This window comes from Malaclemys terrapin, chromosome 16 (genome assembly GCF_027887155.1).
Source record: "Malaclemys terrapin pileata isolate rMalTer1 chromosome 16, rMalTer1.hap1, whole genome shotgun sequence".
Lineage (NCBI taxonomy): Eukaryota > Metazoa > Chordata > Testudines > Emydidae > Malaclemys > Malaclemys terrapin.
In genome coordinates, this window is record NC_071520.1 from 14,831,809 (window position 1) to 14,855,959 (window position 24,151).

At 53.3% G+C, this 24,151-nt stretch overlaps 1 protein-coding gene and 1 pseudogene across 1 annotated transcript in view; both read right to left on the reverse strand.

Moving 5' to 3' along the window:
• Nucleotides 1-11,438, reverse strand: part of LOC128824898 (somatomedin-B and thrombospondin type-1 domain-containing protein-like) — a 36,481-nt pseudogene extending 25,043 nt beyond the window's left edge.
• Nucleotides 11,439-14,508: 3,070 nt separating this feature from the next.
• SLC25A1 (solute carrier family 25 member 1) overlaps nucleotides 14,509-24,151 on the reverse strand; it is a 42,452-nt gene continuing 32,809 nt past the window's right edge. Inside the window, exons 4-9 of the mRNA XM_054006183.1 lie at nucleotides 23,293-23,431; nucleotides 21,644-21,728; nucleotides 20,865-20,969; nucleotides 19,878-19,993; nucleotides 18,785-18,858; nucleotides 14,509-17,915 (exon numbers count right to left, since the gene is read on the reverse strand). Of these exons, the coding sequence (XP_053862158.1) occupies nucleotides 17,801-17,915; nucleotides 18,785-18,858; nucleotides 19,878-19,993; nucleotides 20,865-20,969; nucleotides 21,644-21,728; nucleotides 23,293-23,431 (634 nt within the window). The 3' untranslated portion in view covers nucleotides 14,509-17,800. The remainder of the gene's footprint in view (nucleotides 17,916-18,784; nucleotides 18,859-19,877; nucleotides 19,994-20,864; nucleotides 20,970-21,643; nucleotides 21,729-23,292; nucleotides 23,432-24,151) is intronic.

Consider the following 24,151-nt stretch of genomic DNA (forward strand, 5'->3'; position numbering starts at 1 on the left):
CATTAACCCTTCACCTCTGCAGGCCTCTGCTTAAATCCCCCAGACTGACGGGCCCAGCCTCCAGGCAGATCATATTCCCTGCCCAAGGCCTTTCACAGTTCTGGTCTCTGCTCAGCAGACCAATGGGACTGCGACAGAAGAGGGACCACTGCAGGGCACGAATGAGGTGCGAGACGCCCACCAACCAACCATATTTATTCCATCACACCTGCCCACGCCGGGTCAGATCACACGCCTGGCGCACCAGCCATCACACAGGGTCGCTCTGAAACACCCACAGCGCCAGGACCAGCTGGGCTTCACCGCTGTTCCCTCTGCTCCCATTCTGGTGCAACCAAGGAGCAGAGAAGGACTTGGCTGACAGCGTAAGTGCCTTGGGGGGTATAAAGGGAAGAAATCAGCAGCGGCTCTTTACTTCCAGTGGGGGGGGATGAACTAAAGTCTCCCCTCCACCCCGACACTTCTATCCAGCGAACCACAAATGTAGCTTCCCTCACAGGAACTCAGCCCGCAAATCCTTCCCGCCATCACCCAGACTTGGACACACTGGTCAAAACACTGAGGATCATACAGCTCCTGTGGGCTTCATTGGGGGCCAGAGGGAGGGAATCACACCCCATCTTTCTAATATTTACCCCCCTTGTTAATATCTATACCCCCCTCAGAATACAGGTGGCATAGGAATGGACACAGTCTGTGTTTGCACCTAGCTTGATGCATTTGGAATCAGAAGCAACTGTAGCAAACTACTCGCCATAGTTCCCCTTCACGCCGAGCGCATTTCTGCCTTCCTTCCCACTCTTCCCCTTGGGGGCGGAGGGGAGAGACAGCGTTTGCCCAGACTGCCTGTTCCACACTTGACAACGTCCGTGTCACCATAGGACCCATGTGGGAGAACCGTGCTGCTATCCCACTGAATGCCATTCACCAGCTCTGCAGAGGCCACGGATGGGCTGGGGAGGGGAGAAGCAGACGGGGGTGGGGGGGTCTTGGGAAAGAAGGCAGATTGTGGGGAGGAGGATTTCCACAGTTGAGTGGGGCAGGCTGGAATATCAGGTTTCAGTAGAGGGACCCAAAAGTAGCAGGCAACGTTGGTGGGGGATTATTCTGAACCCTGGATATCCAGAGGCATTCCACACTGCATGAAAGGTGAACTCCCTTGAGTAGCTCTTCAATATGGGGCCAAGCCTATACCTCACTGCTACCCATTGCCTCAGTCTTGATCTCACACACACAGACCCAGAGGGGAGCGGCTAGCGGAAGTGCCCTTGACTTATTTTAGCTACGGGCCCTACCATCATCTGTGCCTTTGTCACTCCAGGCAACCCCACATCTGATTGTGAGGTCACATCCACCACCACTCTCCAGAGATTCCAACTCCCAGCCCGGCCACCCGGAGAAGTTGCAGCACCTGCCTGCTGCAGCCCTTTATGTGGCCATGGGAGTGGAGTGCCCAAGGAGGAGAAGCAGCACTCATACCGTTCATCATAAACCTGCAGATTGCAACCAGGAGCTTCTGGCTTTGAACTCTCTGGAACATCCTGGGCCTTTTTGTGGTGCCCAGACCTGACTTATTCCCAGCATTTGTTATCCCATTGTGGATCAGCTGCCTTCCATGCCAACCAAACAGCACCAGGCTGTCCCCTCGTGGGAAGCGCATGGCTGACTGCCACAAAGCACAGCATGAAGGACACACTAGGGTTCAAATGCTCATGGCCCAAGAAGGCAGCAATGTGGATGTGGCCAGGGTGGGGTTTTTAAAACTTGCTTGGAACATGAAACATGTGAGTCGGCTGGAGCCCTCGTCCTGGGGCTGTCAGCCTCCTGGTCAATCTGTCGCGTTGGAACATGTAACTGGTGGCTCCTTAGACATTCCCCAACCAAAGGGCCTGCCTGCCTCCAGCAGACCTACTATCTTTGGTCCCACCCAAGCTAACTGCAAAGTGAGCTCAGGCTCTTTATACAGCTGTGAAACATGAAGAGAGAGAATAAGCATCAAGAGCGAGTCATGTCACAGAGGGAGGAACAAACAGAAAGAGAACTTCTAATTGCTGGCAGCTCTTCAGACCTGCAGCACAAGTTTCACTCCGTGTTTGTTCTCATTTCCACATTGGGGAGAGGAGGGTCTCCCTCCCCAGCAGCTGGCACATTGCAGACATCAGTTCTTGCCTACAGGCACTGCTCCAGGACAAGAAATCCTCGCTCAGCTCTCGCTAAGCAAGGGGGCTTGGGAGAAAGGAAGGGGTAGGGAACGTTCTCATTGCAGTCATTTTTCTCTTGTTCACTGATGCTAGAACTTTCCACTTCCTAGTTCATTCTTCAGTTAAGCTAGGGAGATTGAAGCAAGTGTCCTGACGTTCATGCACCATGGAGTAGCGTGCCAGTGTGTCTGCACCGCCAAGAAAGATCTGCAGGAGCCCGTCTCAGAGCTTGGGTCAACTGATTTGGGCTTGCACTATGGGGCTAAACAGAACAGTGTAGACTCAGGCTAGAGCCTGGGCTCCGAAACCCAGCGAGGGGGGAAGTTCTCAGACCCCAGGCTCCAGTTTATTTTGTCAGATGGAAGGACGGGGGGGAGTATTCAGTAGAGCAATGTTTTGATGAATGGAATTCAATGTGGTTTGCTGCAGAATTAAAAACAGAACTCCAAACACAACGTCACCTCTGAGTTTAAGAAAACAATACATCTCTAATCCCCAAATAAAACTTTTCATTTGGTAAACTGTTTAGATTTAGAACTATTTGCCTATAAATATTTACATTTAATAATTGGGCCACACTATTTGCAGCACATACACCCAACTTCATCCTTTCCTCCGGTTTGTTTTTTTAACCCTTTTGAATACTTCCTGATGCTCTGAAATGTATTCGGAGACCAGTTTTTGTTTTCTTCCCATTTTCATGGGTCAGATCTTTAACCCGTTATCCACTAACAGCTTGAAATGTGTACTTGGTGGGACTGAGATTCAGATGTGCACGCACTTTCTTTATTGTGTGTATCTTCTAGATTAATACACAGCCTTACTTCAACAGACTAATGTATTGTCGTAATACATAGATCTCATGCAATGGATTGTATTTTCCTAATAAAAACAAAGTTATTTGTTATATATTTAAATGATACAAAAGGTGGAAATCAGGGGGGAAACAAAACAACAACAACAACAACACACGAGTACTACTTTTTGTAATACCCAGGATTTTTTCAGTAAAAATCAGTTTAAACTGAAAACGAAGGGGCTCAGGGATATTCCAAAGAGCAAAGTAAAAATCATGCATGGGAAGAATTGCTCCTAGTCATTACACATGCAAATGCAGAACCGTGCACTAGCAACTCCATATAGAAAGTGACTGAAGAACCCGTCCAGTACGTCAAAGGCAAAAAGGTAAAGACGAGGTGCCAATTTAGTGGATTTCAATGTACACCTCTACCCCGATAGAACGCGACCCGATATAACACGAATTCGGATATAACGCGGTAACGCAGTGCTCTGGGGGTGGGGGGAAGCTGCGCACTCCGGTGGATCAAAGCACGTTTGATAGAACACAGTTTCACCTATAACGTGGTAAGATTTTTTGGCTCCCGAGGACAGCGTTATATCGAAGTAGAGGTGTACTCTGCGTAATCCATTATGAATCCCCACAGCATTAGGAGCGGTGTCCTCTCTGTAAACTCCAGGGCTCTGGGAGACCTATGAAAATAAACATCTGCGTATGGGTGCAGCCAAACCCTCAACATCTGGACTCTAGACCTGTGCCAACAACAACAAGTTGCTGTCATTTAAGGAAAGGTCACTCACAGAGACCAAACAACAAGCATTCCACGCACCGAAAAGCCCCAGCAAGCAGCTGTCTTGGTTTGGCAAAGACGACATTATGGTTTCATGCGGGAACCGTCCTACCCAAATGACGTCCGGCACTGCTAAAGAGATGAGGAACAAAGAAAGGAGGATCAGGCCAAAGGAACTGGATGGAGCTGTTCTGGATGTATACTGTCAGAGTAGGAACACAATCCTCCTGTAACAGGTGCTACCCATGGCTACAGGCTACCACTGGGCATGTTAGCCAACCTGGGACACAGCACCCAAAATGAAGACAACTTGCTGGATGGAGTAAACTTGTGCTGGTCAATATCCTCCAAGTGCCTGGGGGCTTCAGATTAGACCGGATAAAGACAAGACCAAAATGTGTGAACGGCCTTGACAGGTTCTCCCATCCCTGCCTTCTGCAGGGCTGCCGGCCCCTTCTTCTGAGGCAGCTGGTCAGTGACTGGACACTGGGCTGGGTGGGTGGCTGGTCTGCTCCAATCTGGCAAGTCCCACGTTCCTGTTCGCTTCAGATAAACCCCCAGAAGTTTGGTGCTTCTCCCAATCTCTGTAGTGTCCTGACAAAAGGCTCTCTTGGAAGATTTCCAGGACTTCATTGTCCTGATCAAGAGTCTCAGAGTCCCGGGTTTTCTGGCCAAAAGCAGGAAGACCAGAGGCAGCCACAGAAATTGTTGGGGGGGGGGGGGGGGGAAGAGGAATGAGAGAGAGAGAGAGAGATGTACAAACCCCAGCATTGCTAGGAAACAGCAGATGAGGTATCCATAGGGATCAATGGTAGATGGGCCAAGCTAGCCCAGCCCACTGGCTCTGTGGGAACAGGGCAGCACTCTATGGCCTAGCTGACTGTTCTCCTGTCCGGCCCAGAAAGGAAACAAAGCAGATGAGAATTTCAGGGTATTTCGGAACTCCCTGCTGCCTTTGTTCACATGTGACAACCTGTGGCATGTGCCTTGGCTAACTGGCTCAGAGATGGTGCCCTGTCATTTCAAAGCTAGGAGCGGTCTCCCTGCATTTCAGCCTCCTGCACAGGACCCATTGTCTCGCTCTCCTGAGGTCACCCTACGCTGGCACAAACTCACAGGAGAGGGTTCGACGGACTTAACTTCTACACAGAAGGGAAAGAAATAGAAATAAAGGGGACGCGCAAAGCGATTTAGCAAACGCCAAGGAAATGCTCCCCCAGACGGCCCCTCTTCAGTTCCTCCCTCTTGCTCCCCTTTTGTTTTTCCCTAGTCTCTCTTTTAGAGCCTCTTCCCTGCGTCTCTTTCCCTTTCTCTGCGTCACTAGGATGGGAGCATCACTGTGCTCAATGCAAGGGGAGAATGCTACAGCAGTGGCCAAGGTGCATCCCGACTTCCTCCAGCAGCGACTCGGCTAGACAAGGAGCACCCGCCGGCCTCCCGCTAGCCCCACTGGCTCTTCGCTTTGCTGGCTCAGCAAGGCTGGGAAGGTATCAGGAGTGGCTGGCTGTGGCCCTGTCACAGGATCTCCCATCACCAAGTCCCTGGGCGACGAGCGGTGACATGCACGGCCCCCTCCACAGGCCTATTGGTGCTTTTCCTACTCTCCACACCCGCTCTCCGTGCAGTGCGCCCTCCGCCAGCCGGTCACAGACACTGGGCAATTCTGCTCTTAATCACGCGGGTGTCAAGAACAATGGATTCTCCTGAAGCTTGTGCCTCAGCCACACCCAGCTTCCTCATCCAACTGCCCTTCAGCAGACACCACCGGGAGTGACAGCTGGCAGCTAGCAAGGCCTTGACACCCGCAACGGAGCTCCAAAAGGGCCCAGATCACCCAGACACCCACAGCAAAGCCTCAATTGACCTACAACAGCAGAGCCCTTATCCCCATGAGACGACAACACCACAGCCCCGGGACACAAACTCTACATGGTGCTGAGGCAACAAGAGGCAAGAGATAGATTTTTTTAAATAGCCTCAAATGCACCTTGGGCATTGCTGCCTATTTGGCTCTAAGAGAGTCTCATTCAGACCAAGGAAAACCAGCAGATTCCAAGTTAAGCCTGGAAGGCTGTGCTGACATTCCAGTTTTAACACACACCATTAGCTCCCTTTCCTTCCCCTAAGCCACACACCGTGCGTTAATCCCACTGTCCTCACAGCTAGGCTGCTCACAAGACGTGCAACTCTGAGCATACGGTTCACTTGGTACTAGTAGCTATGCGGTCATACAGGTGTGTGAAACCAGGCCCAGAGCTGCAGTCCTGTATGGGACAGACACAGGAAGGCAGGACACAGTTCATATTATTGCAGGAATCCGGAAGGATAGCTCAGTGGTTTGAGCATTGGCCTGCTAAACCCAAGGTTGTGAGTTCAGCCCTTGAGAGGGCCATTTAGGGAACTGGGGCAAAAATCAGTACTTGGTCCTGCTAGTGAAGGCAGGGACCTGGACTCTATGACCTTTCGGGGACCCTTCCCGCTCTCTGAGATAGATACACATTCTCTACACGGGAATGGACTGCCCCTCCCCATTTGCTGGATTGCAGACAGGGCTGTTTGAGAGCGGGAGTGGGAAATGAAACAAGGGACTCTTCTCCAATGTGGTGCTGTCTCCCACCAGTCCAGGGCACTGCTGTGTGAAGACTCTGGCTGCATTACAGAACTGCTGGGTTTTAAGAGGACGTGGTCTCATCTCCTTCATTCAAATGACAGGCAGGAGGGTCCAGTGGTTGGGGTGCTAGCCAGGGACTCTGGAGACATGGAGGATTCTGCCACAGACTTGCAGTGTGACCCCGGGCAAGTCACTTCATCTCTTGGGGTCACATTTTCAAAAGCACCTCAATTACTAAGTCCAGTTTTCAAAAGTGGTCACTCAGTCACTTCTGCAAGTTTTACCCTATGTGCCTCTGTAACCTGGAGATAATAGCACTTCCTACCTCACCCAGCAAGGGGAGGATAAACCGACAGTGCAGATCGTGGTGGCCATGCAAATACTTTACACAGATTCAGGTACCCCAACACTACAATGCACATGCATGCTCATCATATGTGTTACACCTATGTGACATCTATGCTAGAATGGGAATGTTCGCACCTACCACCAAAGAGTGGCTGGCAGGTGCAGGCTACTCTGCTCATTCCAGGACTTCAAAAAAACCAAAACTAAGAGTCTCTCCTGCTCTTTGGTTACAACACCAAGAAAGCCATTGGCCAGTTCAGCCATTGAAAAAGTCACAGAGAAAGTCTATTGTTGGCAAGTCTCTGACAAGAGAAAATAGCTTGAACTTCAGCCCCAGATAGATCTTTTCAAACCCCCATCAATAGCCTCCCCCTGCAGTTCAGTTTAGGATCCCACTGTGCTTAATTCAATGAACACAACAAGTTCCCACACCCCCATTCATTCATTCTCTTTCCTCCTCCTCCCCTCTCTTTTCCTCACACAGTCTCACTGATCTCCACTCTGCTCTCACGCCAGTGTGATGCCGTTGACTCTGATGGAGAATTAGGCCTGGTTTACACCAGCGTGTGAGAAGAATCAGAGCGACTCTCTTCCTCTAACACATCTACAAGGACAGAGCGGCCGCCCAGGCCGTCACCTTCCTGGGGCTGGGTCCTGCTGCCCTTACTCCTGTGAGCAAACCAACGGGACACTACTTACATGAGAAAGGGCAGCAGGTCACACCCCCGGCTATGCCAGCACGTATCAAACAGGTTTAGGGATAAGGCTCTGGTGCCTGGAATCCAGGGCGTTGCTATTTAACCATGATCTTGGCAGCCTTCAGACTGGGGAAACGGGACCGAGACTTTCTCTCTCCCCAGCCCAAATCCCTCTCAAGCCTCCTGGACACTGTGCAACATTGTCACCTGTGCTCAGGGTCCATCCGTCCTCAGGCCAACAGAACAGTGCCATCAAATGCAGCCAGAACCATCAAGGAGTGCCTCTCACTCTGCCCATAGGGAACAGAACCTCAGCCCCAGAGAGACACCCCAACAGAGCTGGGGATGAGGGGTTTGGGGCATGGGAGGGGCTCTGGGCTGGCACAGGGGGGTCAGGGTGCAGGAGGGGGTCAGGGTGCAGGCTCTGAGGTGGGGATGGGGATGAGAGGTTTGGGGTGGAGGGGACTCCGGGTTTGGGGAGGCTCAGGGCTGGGGATTGGGGTGCGGGGTTACCTCGGGCAGCTCCAGGTCAGCGGCGCAGTGCGGGTGCTAAGGCACGCTTCCTGCCTGCCTGGCACCGCGGACCACTCTGCACCCTGGAAGCGGCCAGCAGTAAGTCTGGCTCCTAGGTGGAGACGTGCGCAAGCAGCTCCATGCCGCTCTCACCCACAGGCACCGCCCCCCTCAGCTTCCATTGGCCAATTCCCAGCCACTGGGAGTGCAGAGCTGGTGCTTGGGGTGGGGGCAGTGCACAGAGCCCTGTGGGGCCCCCCCCTCCCACCTAGGAGCCGGATCTGCTGCAGGCCGCTTCTGGGGCACAGCACGGTGTCAGGTAGGGACTAGCCTGTCTTAGCCGGGCAGCACCACCAACGGGACTTTTAACAGCCCAGTCAGCGGTGCTGACCAGAGCCGCCGCGACCCAGTGCCTTCCAATCCACGACCCAGTACTGGGTCGTCACAACCACTGCACTAGCACACATTTCCTTTTGCATGCTTCCTACCCATAGCCTCAGATGTCCCCTCTCACCTCGGCTCACTGCTGAACCTGACCCAGCTCCACTGGGGCAAACTTTGCCTTAGAGAACGCAATTAAAATACCATTGTGAATCTATAGCTTCTGCCTCGGAGTTTAGGACCCCGAGGTCACTGGAACTAGCTTGCAGTGAAGCCCAGTTAACAGCATGATTACATGTGACATAAGGTCACACAATTTAATACTACTAAGGTACAAGGCTTTGATGAGCACCCATCTACTTCACAGACTGTAATTCTTCATGGCAAATATTTGGTTTAATATTTACTATATGAAGTTAGATACAACACACTGACTGTAAATAACTTATTATGCTAGACGATAGCGAACAATACCGTTTTAGAGACCCCTTGACCATAGTATTAAATTTTATACAACTGGAGTTACTACAAAACTGTAATTCATGTCCTGCGTGATTCACAGAACCCAATGCACTGAACACCAGCAGGACGTGCAAAAAGAACCTTAGGAGAATTTCACTGAGTTTTTTTAAACTCTTGATTATGAAGATTAAAATCCAAGGGAAAAACAAACAAAGTGCGACATCACCTAACTGAGACTAGGTTACTCTTGCTGAGATGTTTGAAATAAACAAAACAAAAAAAGAGCAGCACATGGTATAACAACAACGACTACAGGCGAAATCTCGATTCCTTCACTCATGCTGCAACATAGTAACTATTTACATCTACCTACATAGCAACAAATAGTACCTTGCACCACTAGCGTAACTGACATCAACAGGCCCATTAGCAAAGTAAGGTGTATTTTGAGTAGTAAGGGGATAAAATTCAAGCTATAAATGCATTTCCACTTTTTCCATTTTAAAACTGGATTCTTTTAATATTTCAGTTTAAAAACACAGTAGATACTGAACAGATTAATTCTGCTTTAAACACACTATCCAGTCCTGGATCCAACCAATGGCCCATCCAATATCCTGTCCTCGACTGGTGCCAGCACCAGATTCTTCAGTGGAAGAAATCCCATGATGAAATAAGCCACACAGTCCAAGGCAGAGAGCAGTTGGTGCAAGGGGATATTCCGGTGACCCCACTGTGATGAAACCAGAACCAGAGGAGTTTGAATGCAGCCTTGGGCCTGGGAGAGCACTGCTGTATGTGCCACGAATGTCTCTCCGGACCGTCACCCCCAACAGAACCAAGACCCCAGAACTTTCAATGGCCCCCTGCCTTTCCTAACAGGCAGATTCTTCACCTGAAAAGCCTGCTGGCCTGTATCCACCACACCTCCTGCCTTGGGCCAGGCCACACCTCCCACCAGCGCCCAGGTACAGACTGTCACCACCAGGGGCACAAGACCAGTCCTTAACTCCCTCTGAAAGCTGGGCCCCGTGTTCACACCTACTACTGTCCCCGTCGGTTCTCCTCCGCAGAGCCCAAGAGACATTGCCAGGCTCGTCTTTGCCTTGGGGGGGCCGCAGACACCAAGCCGCTGCCAGGTGACCCCCCCGGCCCTAGGCAGGAAGAAGAGAGGAAAAGCCCAGCACAGAATCAGGGGTACAGCCGGCCCCGGCTCCACTGGGAGCGGAGCTACCGACTTCAGCCGGCAGCAGCATCGGCCCACAGGAAGCAGAAGCCCGGCAGAAACAGCTGGCAAAAAAGTGCTGGGAAGCCCCATTGAAAAACCAGCCTCCTTAGCCCCCCAGCAATACGCACAGCGCGGTGCTGCTAACGGGGCTGGCAGCCCAGCCCGGCTGAATCCGAACTAGCCCTTCCAGGGACCGGCCTCGCAGCTCACCAATGCGGAGCTGTTGCCCCCCCCGGCTCCGACGGAGTCACTCCAGATGGAGCGGCGGGGCCCGTCCTAGCCCGGCACTCACCCGCTCGCTGGCACACGCCCGGGTAATCCTCGCAGCAGTCGCCCGTCTTCTCGCAGTAAGTGTCGCAGTAGCAGGGGGCCTGGGACCCGCTGAGGTCGGCGCAGGCGTTATTCCGCCCGGGGCAGCAGCGGGGGCTCCCCCGCCGGCCGCAGCCCGCCTCTGCCCCTCGCAGGTGCCCGGCCGCCAGGAGCCAGCCCCAGCAGAGCAGCCAGCAGCCCGGACTAGCGCCCGCTCCTCCCATGCTCGCCGCCCGCTTAGCGCTGCCCCGGAGCCCGCTCGCCGACCACTCCCAGCCGCCGCATGCTGGCCCGGCCCGGCGCAGCCCGCTGGGGGGACAAGCCCGGCTCCTCATGGACTGTCCTTTATAGGAGCAGCGAGATCCCCCGGGCTGCACACGCCCAGTGGCCGGACATGAGGGAAAACACTTTCTCTCCGTTCCACCTACTTTCTCCCCACAAGCCCAGTGCGAAGGTTGCTCCCGGGTCTTAAAGCCAGCACGCGACCCCCCCTTGCACAGATCTGCTTTGGCAGGAGCTCACCTCTGAGCCAGGGAGCAAAGCAATTCATAAAAAAGGAAGAAGTCATTCAGTGGCTAAGGCCGGGTCGGCACTAAAACAGGTCAGCCCAGCTCCATGGCTGAGGGAGTGAAAAATCCACTGAATGCCTGGTGTAGACAGCACTTGGTCAACAGAGGAATTCTTCCCTCTATCTAGTTACTGCCTCATGGGGAGGTGGATTTCCTACATCCCGGGGAGAACCTCTCCCATCACTGTGGAAGTATCTACACTGAAGCATTACAGGTGCAGCGTTTCAAGTGTAGAGGTCACATGAGAATAAACAACTTTGGCCCAAACTTTCAAAGCTAGGTGCCTAAAATAATAAATTCCTCAATCCATAGGTCCCTGAATAAAGTGGCCCAGTTTTCCCAGGTGTTGAGCATTTGCACCCCTCCTTGGCTTCAAGCGGATTTGGAGGGCTGAGCACTTCAGAAAATCAAGCCACTTTCATTTAGGTGCCTAAATATGGAGTTAGGAGCCCATTGTTTGACACCCAAGCTTGACTGTTTTGGCCTGTAAGGATGCTTTGCTCACATTGTTTTATGGAAAATAGGACAATGCGATGATAAAGGTGGATGATAACGGTAACTGCAGGGATGTCATGTACACTTTTGTAAGGTGTTTGATTTAATACCGCTTGCTATTCTGATTAAAAAATTACTACTCATGCACTATCAATCAGGCACCCATGCAATGGATTAAGACCTGGCTAACTGACTGATCTCAAAAAGTAGTCGTCAGTGGGGAACCATCATTGAATGGGGGTGTTTCTAATAGGGTTCCTCAGGGACTGGTACTAGGCCCACCCCTATTCAACGTCTTAATCAATGACCTGGAAGTAAATATAAAATCACTGCAAATAACATTTGTGGCTGATACACGTTATCAGAATGGTAAAAAATGAGGACAGGCAGTTATACAAAGCAATCTGGGTCCCTTGGTAAGCCAGCCCCATTCAGCCAAAATGTGTTTTAATACAGGCAAATGTGAAGTTCTAGATCTAGGAACAAGGAATGGCTGGCCATACTTACAGAATAGGGGATTGTATCCTGGAAGGCAGCGAATAGGAAGGTCTGAATTATTCCATCCTGTAGAGAGCAGTGGTGCAAGTAAACAAGAGAGCAAAGAGCCCAACTGCACAGAAACCTCTTACCAGTAACATGGTGACTGACAGGAGACAGTTGTTCAGAGGCTAAAGTACTGGACTGGAAGTCAGGAGATGTCAGTTTTAATCTCTGCTTTGCTCGTGCTGTGGACATGGCCTTGAGGGGGTCTCTGCCTCAGCATGCTCACCTATAAAATGGATCCAGCAATCACTCACCTGGCAAGGGTGTTGGGAGGTTTAATTGCTGTTTGTAAAGCATTGCCAGCCCTAACCTAAGAAGCACTCCAGCCCAGCAACAGACTGTTATAACACACATCCCTTTTCTAGAACATGAACTGTTTCTTCTAAACGCCCTGAGCCACATATAGTCCTGGTGTCAAGGGACTGAGTTCTACTCATGTCAGAAGAGTTGATCTTGCTTGTCCCACGGCCGAATCTGGCCTCGTGTGTCAATTTCACAACTTGGACACCAGTACAACTCTACTGGCTGACTCCTGCCTGACGCAGACGTGAGAGGGGAAGCAGGCTCCCTAAACTACAAGGAGGACTGTTCCTGTTCTGACAGGTGCTGAATGCCGATTAGGAGCCTAGAAGCATCTCTTCTAATTGGAGCCATGACGATGGCGCTGAGGTGACTGTGCAGGGCAGTGGCAGAATGAGGCCTTCTTCTCAATACTGCAGGCCAGGTTTTGGGGCACGCAGCAATACTCATGGCCTGGACACGTGTTTCAGACAATCTCAGACAGAATATTGTGTGAAGATGGGAAGAAGAGTTCCAACTAGAACAATGACGGGAGCTTTTCAGTGCGGCTCTTGCCCTCTTGCTAGAAGTACAAGGAGGAGTGAGGGTATAGGCCAGGAGATGGCTGGCTCCCTTGAGCCTTTCCCCTTTGCTGGGACAGTCAGAGAAGCCCCTCAAGGGCCATTCACCGTTGAGAAGCGCTCTGTGCAAGGGGCAAAGCCTGGCTCAGGGGCATTAAGGAACAGCGAGAAGTTACTTGTGTGTTGCAATGGGGATGGGGTCAGGCTCTGTACCTATATGTTCCTGCTGTTCAGAGGGCAAGTTTCAGCTCTCAGACCCTTACATGGTTTCCTAACTGCAAGCCTGGGAGTTGAGTCAGGGCGCTCCTGCTGCTATTAAACCCTAGCAGAACAAAGATAGCTTAGGGTGATTTAGGGACCAGCCCCAGACCTGAGATGCTTAGTGAGGTGGTGTCTGGTACTGGTACATGCATCTCTGCTCAGGGTGGCCTCGCTGCAGCTGAAAGTCCTGCGAGGCCCATTCAGCAGTTTCCTTAGTCGTATTGTTTCCACTGTGAGAGCACTGCCCAGGATTTCAAATGCAGCCTGGGCCAGTTCCCAGCTGTACCCAAAGCAAAGGCAGAAACCAAGTTCAGCTGTGAGAAAGGCTAGGTGCTTTGAACCCCATGACAGTTCCCCCTGTGAAGCTTGATTTGCAGACAATTTAAAACAGGCTCCTTGGTTGGCTGCTTAACAGGTTGCAGAGAGAAGGCCAGCATTGTACAACCAAAGAAAGCACACACTATCCTGCCGACTTGTATCGCTCAACACAAGGCCGCTCAGGTACCTGACAAGCCAAGGCGCTCTACTCCCTTTGGCCAATAGGGAGCCCAAGCCTGAAACTACAGAGATCAGGCAGGATTTCAAAGCTACAAAGAACTTAGGCAGTTCCCTGGATAACAGAACCCCTGTATATTTGGAGTACATGGGGCTGCAGTAGTGATAAAAATTGTCCTGCAGAGTCTTTATTGGAGGTGATGCACTAAGATAGAAAGAACCCAGCTTTACTTTCAGATCCCCAGGGGAGTTTGCAGGGCTGGCAGTTTTGGGGAAAAAAAAACAAACACATTTGTAAACAAAACAAATTCCCTGCCCCCCTCCCCTCCACGTCCATTTGTATACACTTGGCAGAGCAGAGCTTCCCTGGACTTCACCCTGTTTTACCTTACAAAGATTTGTACCCACGCCAAAACTCTATGAACCGGTACACTGGAACATTTCAGACTGTGGCTCTTCGAGATGCACACAGCAGCAGAGAGACGGCTGTGTCTCTCCCGCAAACTTCTGGGGGGGATTTGCATCTCTTGGAAGAACAGGCAACTGCAGTAAGCATCACATTCACCACCGTGCCTTTGTTCATTTCATGCCGCATCCCTGCTCTGCTCCAGATGCCAAAGGCATTAGCCCTTCGGTTAGCTAACTGGTACCGTGTCTAGTGATTCCCTAGATAAAAGTGAGTGCTCACCAGTACAGCAGATGGCTGCAGCATGGAACTCCGATCAGCACACCCGACTCCTTAGTCAGCACATTTCCCACTCCATCAGGGTGTGCTCATTAAGAGAATTCCTTTGAATTCTGAACTTTGATACTACACATACTCCATTCTTGAAATTAACCAGCGCTTCGATGCCATGTGATTCAGAGGCATCCATGACAAAAAAGCAGATACACAGACACACCAGAAAAAAAAAAAAAAAGAAGGGAGAGAGACACACACACATCCAGCTTGAAGCAGGTTTCAGTTTATTACATAATCTCTGAATGCAGTAAAACCTGAGAAAGCAGCAGGGGCTGACACAACATGTGTAGAAGACACAGCCTTGCAGAGAGCAGAGCACACAAACTCTGCCAAGGCAGAGACCACACAGTGCACACACTCCTATGCAGAGCTTTCTTCTGGCTCTGGCACCCACCCCGAGGGATGGGTGTCGGGCAATGGCCTGCACCCATAAAATGTCACTCCAGGTAGAGAGTCTGCCCTCGAGCATGTGACTAAAGGAAACAGTGGCTCCCACCTCCCGAGCCCAGAGGCAGCAGTTCTCGGCCGTGCACTAGGCAGCTGTCTGGTAGTATCTCTTTCTAGCCCAAAGGCAGCTTTGGGAGGGAGCAGCTCCTCTGAAGCCTGAAGAAGCCAAACAACGAGAAGCAACACAGGAAATAATTCCTTGGTCCTGGCAGAGACGACCCGAACTAGTCTCAGGTAGGAAGAGCCTTTCCCAAATGTCCCCCTCTTCCACTCAGCACCCACCCACCCCCACCCTCCGATTTTCATTGGATTGGATTTAGGGCACAATCTTTGCTCCCATCATTGAAGTCAGCAGGCATGAAGAACCCAGCTTGGCTTTCAGATCCCCTCACTAGCAGCACCACAGTCAAGGGATCTACTCATCCAAGCAAGGATTTTACAGGATCAGCACCTTGGACATTTCTATTGAGCCCATGAAACAGTCCAGTTTAGTTTTCAGTCATTCAGAATCTCATTCTTAATGTGCTACGGGAGCATCTGAGAAGAGTCAGGGCCTAGACAGGCCATCAAATCTCATTCCCTTATCAGCACAGCGCTGAGGCAATGGACTGAATTGGACGGTAAACACAAAACAGGGGGGCAGGAAGAGTTCCCAGCCTTTTCGGAACCTAGTGGTGACCAGTGCAATCCCAGGGTAAGTACCCTGGAATTCGGAGGGGAGACACTTGGCAAAGGAGACTGCAGCATACATGGGCTAACGTGTCAAATGATCTGCAGCCAGTGTAACAGAACACATCATCATTCCCATGTCGCTGCAGTGTAGCTAGCTGCATTGGCAAAATGCATTCACCAGTGAGTTGGGGCCTGGCCCCCCCCCGAATCCCTTTGCTCATCCAGAACGCAAGGGTGGGGAGCTCTCAGTGGCTGAAGGGATGTGAGCAAAAGGCTTAAATTGCAACAGACCCAGGGCTGCCTTTGACCCACACAGAGCAATGGAGACTTTGTTAACAGGCAACTTTGGTTTATTGTCGGGGTGCTCGCCAGAGCGCCCCCATTTGGCCTTGAAAATGGCAAGAGTCACTCCAGCCTGCAGCTGCAAGCGCAACATTAACACGTTTTACTCAAGTCAGCTTGAAAAGAAACCTTTGGACTCTAAAATATTAGCAGGAACAAAAACGAAGCATCTGGCTCGGCTGCCAGCGTGGTAACCGCTGCCTAGGCAGCCTGGTACAATAGGGACTGCAGATGCTGCCAGGAATATGATCGTAAATGCAATATTATAGGCATCAGGGTGTGAGCACACACGCCATGTAAGGGTTGATTTCAGAATTGAACCAGGATCTGTAAAGCCAGCAGTGGGTTCTAAAGCGAGGCTCTTATTTTATTCAAGTTGCAAATGCAAAGAAACCTCAATGGCTTGCGAGCAGAGAGCCGGAAAGTGACTCTTCCCTGTGCTTTCCTTCTTCGCCTGCGCATACGAGAGTGTTAAGGCTGCATTTGTCACTGACAGTACAAACAGACAAACCCCTGCATAACGATTGTAGACAGACACACGATTTTGGCACAAATCTGCACTGGAACCATTATAAGTTCTTGGCACTGGGCAAGGACAGGGTCACTGTCCCCCCAGGGGATACAGTACAAGTGTTAATAACGAAGTGTGAAGTTCATTTAGCCTAGCTAGGTACTTGCCTGGCTCTCAGCACTGGAATATCGAGCGGAGGGGGTGAGGGTGGTGAGGCAGAGTGGAAGAGGCAGTTTAATCAGAGAAGGTCAAGTGGCAGGCGAGCACTTCACCTTTCTCACTCTCATCTCACATGTAAACAAGGTGCCTCTCTGTCAGAGGGGTGAGGAACCTGGTCATTCTAGGCAGGAATTTCATGCCCTGGGAATGAGTTTCCTCAGCGAGGAAAATGAAAATGAAGGCACCACCGCGCAGTGCAGGGTCTCTACCACACCAGCTGCCGCACCGCCAGGAGCCTGTGCGAGAGGCTGGGATGGTAGAGGACATGTTCTGGGCACTGGGTCCCTTGCAGATTCCATAGCAAAGCCCCCCAGTGCTCCCAGGTGGTGGTACAGGGTGGATTTCCTCTCTTCCAGTGGAGATGGCTGGGCAGGCAAAGCTCCCACAGGAAGGCGCACGTGCAGAGCCACCAGTCTGGATCACACTATCTGACTCACGGAGGCAGGGACATTGCCTGCCCCAGAGGGCCTCCACTCAGCTTTCTGGCTTAAACAAGAGGCTAAAGGGCCAGTGTGGGTCACGCAGCTCACTTCACGAGCAATCCTCTTTGGCCCTAGTGACTCCCACTGGAAAATGCTGTGACTGAGGCACTTGGCAGCTCTGGTAAGGGCAGCTGGAGCTCCCCCACAACCAGGGGTTCCCCCGCTAGCGACTCCTGCTTCTCGAGACTGGGTCTGGACTAGCCATGCATGGCTCGCAGCCAGGGGTCCCACACCATTCCCTAGAGCGCCTCCTACAAGTAGAGGATGGGACTGGAGTAGCAGTGAGCTCCCCATAGCTAGGGACATCACACCACTGCAATCGCTCCCCTGCAGCCAGCACTCCAGCGCATCCTGCTGGGAGAGGCAGGAGATGGCAGTGAGCTCAGTGGAAACCTTTGGTAGCTTGGCTCTGTTTTCTCAAAGGCAAAAGGAAACGTGGACTGAATTCTAATCTGGCTGGAGAATCGTGGCCTCTCTTCTCACTTTTGGGCACTGACCTATTCCCCCGCCCCCTCCGCCCCCAGGCTGGCAGAGCTGGCCTTTGCCAAGTTTGCAGATGGTGGGGGGAGGGGAATCTATCATTTTAGCACATGATCAATAATTTAAACTACTCCACAGTTCGTTCCTATAAATAAAGGTGGTCAGGGTTTGATACGAGCCCGACTGGCTGAGCACAGGGCTAGCTCCCTTGCTTTCACACAAGTGGGGGACTTGAACCTTGGCACCGCTCCTGGTGAAATGTCCATATGATTCTTCCCGGGTTGGTCATCTTTCTCCAGCTGTTGCCTCGCGGTGGTGAAGGAGACGGTGCTGCTGCCCGGCTCAGTCGGTTTTCCACACCTTGTTGAGGACCTTGACCACTTCGTCGTAGATGACAAAGACGATGGCCACATCCAGACAGACCCGGCCCAGGCGAGGCACAGTGCCCTTGTAAAACCTGCCAGGAGAGGAGAGGTGAGGGGTAAGCAGAGAGCCCCATGCAGGCCTGGGCAAGGTACAGCTTGGCGAGGCGTGGGAGCAGGCCTAGCCCACCCGCTCCCAGCGATCTCTGGCCAAGCAGGCAGCCTGGTGGAAAGTGGTGCCAAGGTCCTGCAACCACACTTTGTGAGAATCATCCTGCTCTCCAGCTCAGCCTCCCGCCCCCCTCCACCTTCACACTCAACATGAGCGGGGACCAGCCCAGTCCGCTGGAATGAAAGGGGTTTGGGGAAGGGCTGCTTCCCGCCCAGCAAACCCCACCCAGAGACCCCAACTTTTTAAGATTCCCAGTCAGGGCTTTCTGGCCAACTGCCCCACTCCTGTCACAGGATCCGCTCCCCACACCACCCACTTCTTCAGATTCCAGGCCAGCTCCTTGCGGGGTGGGTCACCGTTGGCTTCCCTGATTTTACGTAGCTGAGGCTCTAGGCCTGTGCTTCTGTGGCATGTGTAGAGAGGCGAATAAAATCCATACAAGTCTCTCTCCCCTCCTTCTTCTGTGTGTCTCCGCTCCTCCTTCACAGCCAGGGCTCACTGCTACTCCTACCATTCACCAGGCCCTTGCCTTTCCCATCTTATCCCCTATGCCTTAGGGACAGGCTCCCTCTTCTCGTGTGCCAGTGACCTGCTCCCCGTTCTGCAAATCCCACTGTAGGGTGCCTTTCAACCATGACGGTGACAGATCCCTTTGCCTCCTATGGCACTATTCCCCGTTTCACCATACGTGTCTGAACTGCTTCGCCAGCACTCGGCTGCAGGGATTGTCTCTGTTTCTCTACATTCACCCAGCCCTGAGCACCCTGCATGGAAATGAGATGCCAGACTCACGCAATGGGCCCTTCATATTTCATGATTTGGTAGGCGCAGTCCCAGGTGCTCTTGTACTTGTGCGCTTCAAGCCCCTAGAGGAAGCAGAGAGAAGGGTCAGAGACCTGTAATGGTGGGATCGATGCCTCAGTTCCCAGCACAGCTCCCACAAGCCATGGAGCCGTCCTGGGAGATTCTGGAAAGGCTTTGGAGGGCAGGGGGGCTTCTGTTTGCACAGCCGGAGCGGTCACAGCAGTGACCTCCATCCTCGCCAGCCTGGTTGTGCAGGAGCCTGGCCCCGAGGAGGGCCGCGTGGAGCTTAGACGGGGTCTAACCCAAATAGCAATGGCCATGCCTATGCCCCACTGCAGGCGTTTTTGGGTGGATGCAAGGTGTGTTGAGACGGGCTACGGCAGTGATGCTCAGACTGAGGCTTGCAAGCCGCAGGTGGCTCTTGGCAGCCCATGTTATTAAAACACTGTGATTTAATTATTAGCCAATTTATTAACCAATCAGGATGCTTTTACTATGTGATTAACCAATCGCAGCTGACAAAACAATAATACGTGGTCAGTCACTTTGCTGGGAGAATAATATACAGCTGGTAAACGAAGCAATGAATTCACACGACTGTGGCTCTTTCGGGCAACGCTGATTTGGCTCCTGAACCACTGAGGTCTGAGCATCACTGGGCTACAGGACCACCAGGAGAGGAACACGCCAAATTCCTCTAGCACAGGGGAGCCCTGGGTCTGGTCTGCCTAGGAGCGAATCGCTGGCCATTAATTCAGGTCCCCAGAGGGCAGCGTGACCACAGCCACAGAGCACAGCATGGCTAGTGTGGGCACACTGCTGCCCAGGGCCTCGCTCTCCCATCGGGCCAGGCACCCCAGCTGTCGTTCTCTAGGGCAGACTGCTCCCCACCAAGGTCCTGTCTCAGATCCAGCTCCTGCTCCTCCAGCGGGAGGGCGCCGTAGGGCACGTAGCCATGTCCCCATTTCGGCGCTTGGCCCAGCGGCTATGGTCTGGACGAGAGCAGTAGACATGGAGCACCTAGAGGCGAATTAAGGGGGTCTCAGCAGAAGCCCAGGAGCCACACGACTACATGCTGTACCTGCATTCTGGTTTTCACCACATCCAGGGGGGTGTTGCCAAAGACGCTAGCCGCTCCGGCAATGGCCCCAAATACCCCGGTGACGAGGGGGTTTATGACCTTGTTGGGATCATCCCCTGGGAAGAAGGAGAGCGACACAAAGGGGGCAGGAGGAGGGGAAAAGGGTGGAGAGAGACAAGGCCAGAGCTCATGAGCCCCAAGAGGTGGGAGCACGCAGAGACATCACTGAGTGACGCTGCACAGGCCCCGACAGGCAGGGGGCACAATGAGGGGCGGTGAAAGGAACGGGGGCCCTGCAAGTGGGAGCCCCCAGTGCAGCTGGAGAAGAGGGAGAGGGGCCAAGGGGGTCAGAGATGCTCTCTCTCTCCCCAGGTGTGCGCAGTGAGCAGAGGGGCCTGGCTGCCTGTTTGCCGCCAAGAGTCATTTGGGGAGATTTTAAAGCAAACAAGAGCCCTCAGACCCCACAGGTGGTAAGGCAGGGAACGCACACCCAGGGCTAGCAGTGCGTGGGTGGGAAAGCGCCCCCTGCTGGCTTAGTTCTGAACAAACTGTCAAAAGGGGCCCAGGCCCAGTGTGCGTGGGCAGGGGTAGGGGCGTTGAGTGTGCACAGGAAAAGGAGATACGTGTATACTGCAGCAGACAGGTGCGAGCAGGGGCAGAGTGAACAGATCCCATTAGAGTCCCCACTTACTCGCCGTCTGCATCCCCCTGGGCTTTTAACGCAGGCTTCCCTTCGCCCCAGCTCTGCCCTGCCCCGGGCCCTTCCTCCATCTTGTCAAAGTGACCCCACAAGAAACTGGTGGTGGGCGCGTTTCACTCCGAGGGAGGCGCGGGAGCTCAGCGGAGGCTGGAGAAGCCAGAGCCTGCCCTGGCTGCAGCAGGTCACCGTGCTGTGTGGCTCTCCGCCTGCAGCGCCCCCTGGAAGAGGCAGGGCCCGGAGTGGAGACGTGGGGGTGAGGCAGCGGGAGGGAGGCAGAGCGCGGATACCTTTGTACCAGTTCCTGAGCGCTGTCATGACGAAGAAGCGAATGGCCTGGTTTGATCCTTGTTTGAGGACAGTAGCGGTTAAACCCTGGTAGGTTCCCTTCAGACCTGCGGCAGGGAGAAGGGGCAGCGTTCGAGAAGGGGAAGCAGCAGGACACTGGTCTCCCCAGGAACACCACCGACCCCAGGCCTTCTTGTGGCCCACAACACCACTTCCCCTTTCCCCCATTCATACACCCACCCCGGCGGGGCCCACAGCACAGAGCTCAGCTCTTCCTCACACCCCACCCACTTGGCCCTGCCGTCAGAATGGCCGAATGGGCTAAGGCGCTGCGTTCAGGTCACAGTATCCTCTGGAGGCATGGGTTCGAATCCCACCTCTGACCAACTCTCTTAATAGGGGGGAAGAGAGACATTTCCTCTCATTGGCAGTGGGGTGAGGCCGGCTCTCCATGGCTTTGGTGGCCTGTCAAAAAGCTAGACCCACCTATCGTTTGGCCTCCCCTGCCCTCCCATGGACATGCTGACAGGGCCGCACTGCTTTCCCCTGGCTGGGCTGGGAGAGGAAAGGCGCTCGGGCCTGGGAAGCAAGTCCCCCAAGAACCAGACTGCCTGAGGGATGAGCAGACAGTTGGAAGCCAGTGTTTTTCGAGGCCCTACAGTGCTGGCTGCCTTGGCAGCTCACAGACCAGTCTGCCACTCTGGTGGGAGGAGAGAGTTCACAACCCAGCCCCCAGTGCCAGCGTTGCGGGGCCTTGCACGCTGCACACCAGGGCCCTCACCCTGCTCGCGGATGATCTCCCGCACGCCGTGGAAGAAGCCGCGGTACTTCGGTTTGGGGGAGCACTGGTCATGGATAAACTTCACCTGGGGCGGACAGAAGGTTAGGACTTGTTAATCCCAATCTGCATGTGAAGAGACCCCCCATCCCTCAAGCTATAGGAGCCCAAACATCCCAGTCAGATGCCTGGCAGCCGGGCTCTGCTCAGGGATTCAGCAGCAAGGGTCTTTGCTAATCTGGGGCAGCACCATACTGATGGCATTCCAGAGCGGAATGAAACCCCTCTCCGACATTTACCTGCAACTGCGTAAGAGTTTGCTAATGCACTCCACATGCAGTCAGAAAGGGAAGGGACCCATGCAGCCTAGGGAATCAGCCTAGGGATCAGTCTAGGACAAAAGGACTGCAGCTAGGTCTGGAATACTTGAAACACACAAGGGTCGGCACCTGGAAGGGGAGAGTCTGGAAGTCCCAGGATGGGAAGAAGGGTAGCTATTGCTAGCTCAGGCCAGCAGTGCATCCTCCCCAATGCTTAACCTATTGCTCACCCGTGAGAGCATATAACATGTCAGTAAATAACAGTCCCTTCACCCTTATCGGGCAGCTTTCATCCAAGGATCTCTAAGCACTTTGCAAAGGAGGGTCCATCTATTTATCCCCACTTTGCAGATGGGAGCTTTGAGGAGCAGAGAGGTGAAGGGACGTGCCTGGGGTCACATAGCACATCAGTGGCAGAGCTGGGGACAGACTGCTGAGTCCCAGTCCTGCTGCTCACAGCTCTCAGCCTCTTCTCAGGATTACGCCGGAGAGAGTCATGCAAGCAGAGGCCAGTTTTCCAGCCCAGTCCCTGGCTCTCATGTTACACAGTATAGGAAGCGTTTGTATCCAGATATCACTGAGAAGGGCACATTTTACTGAGAACTGAACAGGATTTCCAGGCAATGCATCATTTTTGAATCTGGGCCTGGGAGTTACAAAGCAAGGAGAAAAGAAAACCCTGAGTCTAACACGGGGAGAAAGAGCAGAGATAGCGAAATGGCCTCGTGGCGTGGGGCAGCCTGGCAAGGAATTAGAAGCAACAATGATGCAAAATGCCTTTTGCTGCTATGGAGCCTTGGCTAGGTATTTCATGCAGTGTGCTGCATTTACTTCTGCCAGCAAGTGTATTGGTGTGGCTAAGCGGATATTTCATTGCATTGATACCCAGAATCTGTCAGGGTCAGGCCACAAAGGTTGGCCTTGGAGAGAAGAACCGCCATTCACTGCAGGCCCCAGGAAAATCAGATCCTGTCTGAGCTCTTGCTAACATTTCCCATCAACAGGAGAGACTAGAGGGAACGCCCACACACAGACTTTCTCTGCACCTCTGACCGTTCACCACTAGTGGGCACCTGAAGCCCATGGACATTTCCTCTGGGCAGGAGCACCAATGCACAGAATAGCTCCCTGTGTGACGCCAGGCGGGGAGCAGAGCAGAGGCTCTGCTGGGTTAATACCCTGCTCCAACAAGCAGGCTAGCTCTGGGGCCGACAGCAGGAGGCGCTCACAGGGCAATGGTGCTCCCTGCTTGGCTTCCGCTGTCCCCTCTGAAGTCGTCATCTCTGGTCTCCCCCTATACTCAGACCAGGGATCAGAGGGCCTGTGCTGTACCTTTATGGTCTCCATGGGACACACCACCACCACGGCCTCGGCCACCCCGGCTCCCAAGCCGCACAGCAGCCCGCGCTTGCTGTCCAGGTTGCCCTTCTCGTCTCTCATGTGGTTGCTGAGGAACTCGAACATGCCGAACCTGGCCGGGGACAAAGGCAGCCAATGCAAACCCCACTGGCCTGGGCAGACACAGCTGCTGGGCACAGGGATGGGGCCAGGGCTAGCCAGCTTCTAGTGCAGCTGGGCCAACCAGCTTGGCTGGAAGCTCCCACCGTGCCCCGGGGGCATCTCGCTATGGAGCCACGGGTCTGGCCTTTGGATTGCCTCCGGGGGGAGCGGAGAGAACAGACCAGGGATGCCGGGGGCTGATATTCTGTGCCTCCCAGAGGCTGGTTAGGGGGCTGCATAACCCAGAGTAGACTAGCTGCACTCCCTCCTGCCACACCACCGCTGCAGAGGCTGAGGTTGTTCTGTCTGTAAGGCAGAGAGCCAGGGACCCCCAGGAGGGGGAAGGTGCCTTAGGAGCCCTCTGAATAGGACTCGCTCTTCTTTCCCCTTGCCTGGGCGCAAGGCCACTGCAGGAAGTGACTCCCTGGCCGAGCCCCTCCGTAGCTCCTTGGCTCCAAACACCCAGCCGCTCTACGCCCATCTCGTGGCTCCCACTGGGCGAAGCACAGATGCCCACACACTATTCTCCTGGCAAGGCAGGCACCTGCAAACATCGTAAGCCAGAAAGCCCAGGGGAAGGGGGGTGGCAGTGCACCCGACCCCCCCATCCGAGCAGGCTGGGACTGCTGACAGCTATTAGCTATTGGTTCTTCGTTGGCAGCGGGTAGAGAGAAGGCAGCAGAGCAGTTCC